Raw genomic sequence first — 10,221 nt, forward strand, 5'->3', positions numbered from 1 at the left:
TTATTAATTTCCTGTCTACAATTTTCCTCCAAATCAGTCTGTTACTTGTCAACACTCCAACATTATCAGATCTTATATTTCTATCGTCTAAAGCACTTTGTACCGTATCAATCCACCTATATCTTGGTCTTCCTCTGGGTCGTTTTGCTGCCAACCTGGCAGAGAACACTTGTTTTGCTAATCTTTCCTCTCCCATTCTGTTTAAGTGACCATACCACCTGAGATTAGCTCTGCTAATGCATTCCTGGATGCTAACAATGTCAAGTTCTTTCCTAATATCCTCGTTTTTAATATGATACTGCCATTGATGCCATCTGTTCACATCTATATCTTTCTCAGGACTCTCATATCTGTGGTCTCTAGTCTTTGGTCAAGTGTTTTACTTCTGACCCAGTTCTCAGATCCATAAGTTAAAACTGGTTTGAAAACTGTCTTGTATACAGCTAATTTAGTGTTCCAACTGATTTCTCTCTTATTCCATATGAATTTATTCAATTGACTTCCCACCATACCAGCTTTGCTGATTCTGTTGTCTATTTCCATATTTAATTTACCATCTTCAGTAAAAATCGTGCTTAAATAGCTGAAATGTTTTACTTGTTCCATAGGTTCTCCATTCACAACACAGTTGACATTTTCAATGATTCTGCCTATTTTCATTGTCTTTGTCTTTTTATTGCTGACCTTCATACCATATCTATTACAACAGCTATTCAATTTAGCCAGAGAATCTTGCAGACTTGTAGCAGATTTATTTAGAAGTATAACATCATCCGCATAAAGCAAAGAGCTGACATTAACATCTCCAATTTTGATATCATGTTTAATACCACTTTCCTTCATAATGTGATCCATATAGATAATGATTAACAGAGGGGATAATGTACATCCTTGTCTCACACCAGATTTAACATTAAACCATATTCCTGTACTTCCTTCAATTCTAACTGCTGACTTACAACTCAAATAAAGACTAAGTATTGCTTTATATAATGCCCCATTGACACCATATAACTGCAGCGTATTGAATAGCTTCTCTCTTGGCACCTTGTCATATGCCTTTTCCAGATCGACAAAACTTAAATACAGATCTTTGTTATATTCCCATGCTTTTCCGACTATTTGTCGTAAAGTGAACATCTGATCCTGACAGCCTCTATTTGGCTTGAATCCAGCTTGTTCTTCACCAAGCTTTTCTTCCACAATTCTTCTCAACCGTTTCTCAAGTATACTTGCATAGTTCTTGGCAGGAACACTCAGTAGGGAAATACCTCTGTAATTCTCACATGCAGTTTTATTTCCCTTTTTATATGTGGGTACTATGAGAGCTCTACTCCAATCATCGGGAATTCGTCCCTCTGTCCAGGCTTTCTGAACTATGCAGTGCAGCCACTGTAAGACTCTTATACCACCATACTTCAGCATTTCTGGTCGAATATCATCTACTCCAGCTTCCTTTCCACATTTCAAGCCTTTGATGTCTTTTTCTACTTCAAGTATGGATATGTATTTCTGCTTGCATGCCTGGTCAGTGTTTTTTACCACTGTGCTGTCACCACTGCTTGTTTCATTTAGCAATTTTTCAAAGTAATTACTCAATACTTCAAGGATATCTTTTTCTCCCGTTTTCATTTCACCTTTATCATCTCTATATAGCACTCTTTCCTCCATTCTTAATCTTCTTCAACAACCTCCAGAATATTTTGCCACCTTCTTGATATTTATTTTCTATATTCTTGCCAAAGTCCTCCCATGACTTTTGTTTAGCTAGTTTTACACAGTGTTTAGCATTCTTGCATTTGTCTCTATATTCTCTAAGAGCACAAACTGACTTATTTGACAGGAACTTTTGGTATGCTTTCTTCTTTTCCTTCACTGCCTCTTTAACTTCCTGTGTCCACCAGGGAGTTCTGATTTTTTTATCCTTACAGACAACCTCACCACATGCCTCTCTGGCAGAATCAATCAATGTTTTCTTCAGAGTTTGATACTGAATCTCCAAGGTTTGATTCCTGTTCTCAAACTCTTTCATTTTTTCTTCAATAATCTTTGTGTATTTTAGTCTACAGCTCACATCTGAGAGCTGCTCAACTTTTATTCGCTTTAAAACTTTCTTACATGTTATTCTTTTCGATATGAAATTCAGTTTTATCCTGCTCAAGACTAAATAGTGATCACTTCCAATTTCAGATCCTCTGTACACTCTGGTGTCCTGCACCAGGGAGAAAACATCACTATCAACAATAACATAGTCAATGAGACTTTTCTTATTCCTAGCCTCTTCTCTCCATGTGAATTTGTGCACATTTTTATGTTGGAACATGGTGTTAGTAATAACCAGTCCATGTCCTGAGCAGAAATCCAACAGATATTTGCCATTATTATTAGCTTTGCTCTTTTCTCCAAATTTTCCCAAAATATTTTTGTATGTCTCACAATCATTTCCTACTCTGCTATTTAGATCCCCAACAAGGACCAACTTTTCCTTTTTCATTGTGTCAGTTGCTTTTTCTAAAGCCTCAAAAAATTCCTCCACTTCTACCTTAGTAGAACCTTCTGTTGGACCATAGGCACAAATAAGTCTCATTGTCCAGTTCCCCATTCTCATATTTGCCACATCACTCTACTTGAGACTGCCTGCCATTCCAGGAGATTACCCTCGTATTTAGTGTTGAATACTATGGTTGCTGCTTCTTTTCCTTGATTGTCATTGCCTGAATATAACATTTTGTATTTATTGCTCAGAAAGATCTCGCCAGTTTTGGTCTTTTTTGTTTCAGTCACCCCTATTATGTCGATCTGGTACTTATCTAATTCCTCAGCTAGCTCCATTTCTTTGCCATTCAGGCTTCTTACGTTGATAGTACCGATCTTTAACTCTGGTGATGTTGAGTTGGGGTTTATTTTCAGATTTGTTCCAGTAGCTGATTTTTCGCTGTTCGCCCTGGTTCCCTGGCGAAAACAACGGGCGCCTTGTTTAACTGGGCGACGCCCCAGCCGGCATGAAATTTTGTCATGTTGTACCATCATTCTATATTTTGGTTTAACCAATAAGAATACAATTTGGTCGGCTAAATCCCAAATTGTCAGCCCATCCTTGTTCGTTCAGTATCCAAGTAGATACCCAACAGGTTGCACCACGAGAAGGTGAGGATTGGACATTAGGTCAGAAGCCCTGGTCGGTTCTCCGCATTCCTTTAAAGGCTATGTGGAGGTCTACTCTCAGTTATACAGCTTTGATCCTCTCGGTTATACAGCTTTGATCCTTAAGCACCCCCTTTTTATTTAACTTATTTTATTCACCCAGCGGGTGAATTAAATAAGTTAAATAAACTCGGCCAGTATATATAATAATAAAAGAGAAATAGTTGAGAGTTGGTTTTACTTTAATTCTTGGACTAATTTAAATATAGAGTGGCGCAGTCAATAAATATAAATTTTCTCTATATTTGGATTAGAAATCAACTAGCAACGTAATTTTTTTTGTTTAAGAAAATTGTAGGGACAAATTGATGGATCTAAAGTATAGGTTAAGACGAAATAGGATCCCACAATAGAATAGAATTTTTGTTAAAGAAGAGAGAGAGAGGGGGGTGTTACCTGTGTGTGTATGTGGTGGGGGGGAGAGGGGATCGCTGGTTGTTTGGCAGGTTTGGTCTATGCTATCACTTATCGAATGAATTGGGGGGGTAGCATATTGGATTTGTCATTATGGATCAGAGTATAACAGAAAAATGAACAGTCATCTTAAAGAATGCTCTACATATCAGATAATGGATCAGGATCCTATCAAATCTCAAAAGAAAAAAATGTTTAAATTATTTCAAGATATTATATCTTGGACTAAAGAAATTACTAAAAAAAAGTAAAAGCTTTCCATTTCAGACCTCCTCAGATATGGAAGGTCACAAAAATTCGGAAACAAAACCTAATACTTCCAATACTTTCCTTTGTCCAGTAGTTGATTGCATAGACAGCCATCTACGAACTTGCCAAATATCTATCAAAATCACTCCTTCCATAATTTATAAGTTACTCTCCCTCCTTTATCAAAAATTCTATTCGCTTTCAAAGATTAATAAGAAATCTTAACTTGAAAGATTCAGATATCATGGTCAACTTTTAATTTACTTCACTGTCTATAGACATTGAGAGAGAGACCGTTAACTTTATTTAGTAAGCCATATTTCCCCTCTTGAGTTATTTGAATTATTCAAATTTGCCATTTGTTCAGGTTATTTTCATGAAAAAAAAATATACAAACAACTAGATGAGCATGCAATAGATTTCTCTCTTTCTCCCCTTACTCAAGCCAATTTCTGTATGGAATTTCTAGCAAATAAAATACTCAACTCAGCTACACATCCAACAAATTGTCTATGCTAAGATGATTTTTATGTAGTTGATGTGTTTGCTATTTTATCACAAAATGGTCCAGACATATTAGATGCATTTTAGTTAATTTAAATAGCTAACATCCAAAAATACACTTCACTATTGAAAAAAAAAAAAAAAGGAAATTAACAACTATCTTCCCAACAGTACAGCATCCTCAAAATCTTGCACATAAAACCATAGCTATTTGTTCACATGACATCATTCTTGTCTTAACCTTTGCAACACTTTTTTTTAGCCAATGGCTGTAATCCCTATAAATTGACAAAATACTGCATGCATCCCTTCTCCTTAGTTATTCACATGTGATATCATTGTATGCCATGGTCACTTCCATACCTCTTTGGGTTTTGGGAGTGAAGCCTTCTGCCAGAAGAAGCGGTAGGTTCACAGCTTCCCTTTCCACACAGAGATAGTACGACCATCACAAACATCTGTGCTCATGGCTGGCTTCGAACCCACAAGCTCCTGACTGAAGAGTGGATATGCCAGCCACTCAGCCAACCAGGCTGGCTCCCTGCTCCTCCTGCATGGTACATTTGAAAAGATAGTTAAAGTTCTCTGCAAATATAATCTCAATGCCACTTTCAAATCCCACAATCAGCTAGCTACCTTCATTCATTCTCCTAAGCATCACCTTGATCCTGTTGCACATACTGGTGTGTATAAAGTTTCTTGTATCTGCAACTTTGTCTACTTTGGACAGAATTGGTAGAACCATGTGTCCCACTATGGTTGGAAATCCTGTAAGAAGATATCCACCTTCAAGAATATAAAAACTATGTGTGTGTGATCATCTATATGGCAAGTCAAGACTAGCAGACCAGGCTCTGGAAATTCCTTCACACAAGATTAAACTGAAGAAAACAGCTGTTCTGCATAAAAGGCGCCATAGGTATGAGAGATTATTTTTAGAATCAGCAATAGCTATGAAGCATTCCCCCAACCTCAATACATGTGGCCAATTTAATTTGCTGATGGTCTGGGATGGATGGGTGTTAGAAAAGATTAGTAGAACTTTAAGGCTCCTTAAGGATATTGACAGAAGAAAGTTAAAATATTTTGGACACATAGAAAGGATGGAAGGAGGACTTCTCAGAACAGTAATAGATGGTAAAGTTCCTGGAAAAAGAGGCAGGGGTAGACCATCAATGAGATGGATCGATGGCGTGTGTGGAGTGACTGATCTTCAGAGAGTTGAGGCTGCCAGAAAAGCAAACAACAGGACTACATGGCGAGGCCTGGTGTGGAACATCACCGAGCATCGGAGTGACCATACGGCATCTGCAGATGTTCAGTGAACATAGAGAGAGAGAGAGAGAGGTGGTCTGGGAGACTGTCATTCTAGAGGGCACATTGCTAAGGAATTGGTTCCTTTTCAGTTACAATTTGAATTGTTTTTGTGATTATTTAATTAAGTGGTGTGTGTGGGTGGGTGGGTGGGTGTGCTCGCTCACTCACTCTGAAGATGCTTGGAAATCCTGCAAAGTATTAGTAAGTTCAGTAAATTAATTATTTATTTTCCTCTTGTGGTGTTTATATTATGAAGCACTATTATGAATAACAACCACTACCTGAGCCTATCTACACAAACCCCTTTGATAATAATTGCAATGTAATTACACAGGTTAAGGAAGAACAAAAATTGTGTCAAATGATAGAGCTGTTCATATTTTGGCCACAGCTTACTTGCCACACACTGCAGACATCGATCTGTCCCAGATCTGCCTAGTAGTGATGATTTATACCCACTTTTTTCTGTGGGATACAAGAAAGATGAACATCTTTCGTGTATCACTTAGAAAAATTCTGCTGGGATAACAACAGATGATCTGTAATGTCCATCCCTGTAAAGTTAGGTCTGAGATTTTGAATCACAGCGGGAAACTGTGATTCAAAAACCATCACACCTGCAGGTGATGTGACAGTCACTGCTGCATAACGGAATCATTTCCATTTTGTTGTGACTGTAGTATTAACTATTCAGTCAATATGTTCAGGTAGATTATATCTGTCATGTAATTTTCACTGAAAAAGAATATAATGTGAATTCATCACTGTACACAAACTCACTGTTTGCAATCTGGTTATTGTCAGTCATTTCTTGGACCCACAACAAATTTCATCTTTCATCTTTGTCAATTCAGATAAGTTGGCGGAATCAATTCGCCAACTTATCTGTTATGTAAACACTTGGCAGGCCTCCTCAAACCTCACATCCATAATTCAGACACTTATATACGAAATTCGCAACATTTCGTTGAGAAACTGAACATCTCTATCTCCAATACGGATTTACTCGCCAGCCTGGATGTTACATCTCTATTCATAACCTAACCTGTGGAGGAAGTGATCAACATTTTAGGTAGTTTGCTCCCACAAGACATTACTTCTCTGTTCCGTCATTGTTTAACATCAAACTTTTTCTTATGGAATAAAACCATATATCAGCAATTGACTGGCCTTGCAATGGGTAGCCCCCTCTCACCATCTTGTGCTGATCTCTTTATGGAGGATTTTGAAAGTAAAATCTTAACTCAAACAGACCCTAAACCCACAGTATGGTGGAGATACGTGGATGATATCTTTATCGTTTGGAACCACACAAAAAAGGGCCTGTTCGACTTTCTTAAGAAAATCAACTCTCTACACCACACAATCAAATTCACTCTAGAACTTGAAGAAGATAACCAATTATAATTTCTGGACACTTTAATTAAGAAGCTTCCGAATGGTGGTATCAACCTCTCAGTTTACCGCAAACCTACCAATACAGGACGTTATTTGCATTTCACTTCCTCACACCACATTTCTCAGAAACTTAGTATTGTACACATGTTGAAGAACCGTGCCTCTCTCCTTACAACAGATCAACAAGACCTCCAGGAAGAACTATCCCTGATATCCACCAACCTTATCATGAATGGATTTCCTCGAAGACTCGTCCACAAGATACTTTTCTCTGAACCCCGACAAAGACAACAAGATGATGTACGTTATATTTCTACCATCGTCATTCCATACTTAGGGACAGTTTCAAATAAGATTGCTAGACTCCTTAGACCACATAAAATAAGAGTGGCCTTTAAACCCACAGAAACGATTAGACAATTCTTAAGATCTCCAAAAGATAGCCATCCTTTCTCCAAATATGCTGGAGTTTATAACATACCATGCTCATGCGGGTGAATTACATCGGCCAAACTTCAAGGAGCCTTGAAATTAGGCAAAAAGAACATATAGGTGACATCAATAATAACAGAGAAGAAAAATCGGGTTTAGCTTTTCATTTCTCAAGAACGAACCATACCATAGAGTGGGATAGAAGCACAATTCCTTACATGGAGGAGGACTTCCGCTCCCAAATTTTTAAGGAGGCCACAACAGTTGGCCGCTGTACACAAAACCTTAACAGGAACCAAGGACTAATCTTGCCTGTGATCTGGAAGACCCTTATCAGATCCTTCAACTCGCCAGAACTGAATTATAGTGCCAACTATCGAACGTTCCTAAATAACAACAAGTGAGATCATCCACGCTCTATGAATGTATTGTACGCGCTCTGTTCTTTGTTTAATATAATTGGAATCGGTTGATTTTAGTTTGTAACAGTTTTTTACTTTTTAGTGCCTTACATCAGTTATGTACCCTGAAGATGCCAACAGACTTAGTTGGTGAAACTAGTTGGTATAACTTAGTTGTTTATTATATACACTTGATCAATATAATCCCAGTAAAAGTTTTTCCTGGTGTATAAAATTATAAAATGTATATGGAACTCTTACATAAAAAAAAAAAAAATCTGCAAAATTCAAGAATACAATTCAGCCTCTTTCTTCAGGACAATCATGTGTTGCACAGTTTGACATTCTGCATATATGCATTATTGTTAAACTTTTAATGGTACATATACATATCAAAAATGCATTGCTGCCTTTAGTTTCTTATTTGGTAAGTTAGCATTCTGCTGTGAAGAACAAATGGTGAAATTGATTATTGTTTGGAAATCAGCTGAGTTTCTTTTATTCTTTTTCAACATTAAAAGAAGCACATTAATATATTAATTGTTTTATTAATTTATGACCAAAAGTATTTTATTTAAAAGTTTATACAATAATAGTTTTTGAGAAAAAATTATAATAATAATAATAATTAAAATAAACAATTTCTTTCATTAAAAATGAAAGAAATTGTTTAGAGTTCTAATCTTTCTCCATTGCATAGTTTCTTTTGACAAAATTTTATTTTGTGTGACTCTTTCACAACGTTTAAGAGGTCACAAACATTAAGAAACACTGCTTTAGTTCCTTGTTTGCAATTGAGCTTCCACATTTCAAGAACACTATCACTTTGAAACATCAATATGTATGCTGTATGTTTCAGGAATTTGTCATATGAACTACCTTATCTTTAGTTCTCTATTATTCCTGTGAATCCTTTAGAATGTGACTATGTTGATAAACTTTCCAGTTATTATAATAATATGAGGATTAAGGTCATTAAATTGCAATATTGTGTAGTATAGTCTGCTCATTAAGCATATAGTATCTGAATATGTTTTATACATGTTTTAAACATTGATTTCATATAAATATATTTTTATATAGTCATCACATGCTAAAAGGTCTTTTTATATCTTATAGTGAAATATCTGAACTAACCAGCATCAAAAAGGAAGATGTCATATCTACACTTCAGTATTTGAATCTCATTAATTATTATAAAGGACAGTATATTATTACTTTTACCAAAGAAGTTATTGATGCTTATCAAAGAGCTGCTGCAAAGCGGATAATTCGTATTGATCCCAAATGTTTACACTGGACTCCCAAGGACTGGTCAAAAAGAGGAAAGTGGTGAACATCACCAATGGGAATATGTGCATTGTAATTTTAGACTTGGTTGGAATGGTTTTTTTTTTTTTTTTCTTAAGAAGAGCTAGTGGATACTTCTTCAGTTCTTCAACTTTAAGGTGCATGCACTGCTGTTGCTTCCATTGAAAAAAGGGGAAAAAGAAAACTAGTTTCATTGGGTGTAGAACTTTTAATGGTTCAAGTGGTCTGTTCACCCTCTGTTTCGATTGTAACTTCACTGCCATTTTTTAAACCAGATGTATTCGACTCATTTGGCTCATAACATAATGAACTCATTTAATTGTTGTTTATTAAAAGCATGATAGAAAATAATTACGTATGCAGCAAATTTGAAACAACAGAATGGCCAGCCAGCATGTTACACTGTGATAAGTGGTTGTGTATGTAAAATGTATAGTTCACTGTTAGACACACTGTACAGCTCTCACATTGAATCATTGTAGAAATCATCCTCAAGTGCCACATTAAAAAAAAAAAAAAAAACTGACGTGCACTTTTAATGTATTGCCTATTCTTTCCATTAAACACTTATTAATTGATACAGTTGGCAATTTTCCTCCTGTTGTCATATAAATATTTCAGGGTTGTATTGTTTTGTTTTGTTTTGTTTTTAAGAATTAACCATAGGAATTCTTAATGCTTAAAAAAAAAAAATAATAGTTGAATACAGTAATCAATTCTGCAAAATAAACAAACTGGTCCCTCACAGCCTTAGTTGCTTCAGTCTTAATTCCACACTGCAACAACTATACAGTAACAATTTCTTTATGGCATAAATACTTATGTTTTTGCTTTTTTTAGCAAAATTTTAGCAAGATGAATTCATCAGCTGAGGGTTTGTGAATCCTCAGCTGATGAATTAATCCTGTTCTATGTTCCAATGTTCAGCCCACCACAAACAAGCTGGGTCATTTGCAAATAGTCAGCAGTATATGTCACAATATAAAAAAGA

The 10,221-nt window shown here is 36.1% G+C and overlaps 1 protein-coding gene across 2 annotated transcripts in view; it reads left to right on the forward strand.

Moving 5' to 3' along the window:
- The window catches only part of Tip60 (Histone acetyltransferase Tip60), a 298,625-nt gene extending 288,849 nt beyond the window's left edge, over window positions 1–9,776 (forward strand). For both annotated transcript variants that reach the window (XM_090398626.1, XM_090398627.1), the window contains exon 12: window positions 9,039–9,776. In XM_090398626.1, coding sequence (XP_090254752.1) covers window positions 9,039–9,255 — 217 coding nt within the window. In that variant the 3' untranslated portion in view covers window positions 9,256–9,776. The remainder of the gene's footprint in view (window positions 1–9,038) is intronic.
- Window positions 9,777–10,221: the final 445 nt, after the last annotated feature.

This window comes from Typopeltis vanoorti, chromosome 10 (assembly GCF_054136105.1).
Source record: "Typopeltis vanoorti isolate ZY-2024b chromosome 10, IOZ_Tvanoo_1.0, whole genome shotgun sequence".
In the NCBI taxonomy this organism is placed as follows: Eukaryota; Metazoa; Arthropoda; class Arachnida; order Uropygi; family Thelyphonidae; genus Typopeltis; species Typopeltis vanoorti.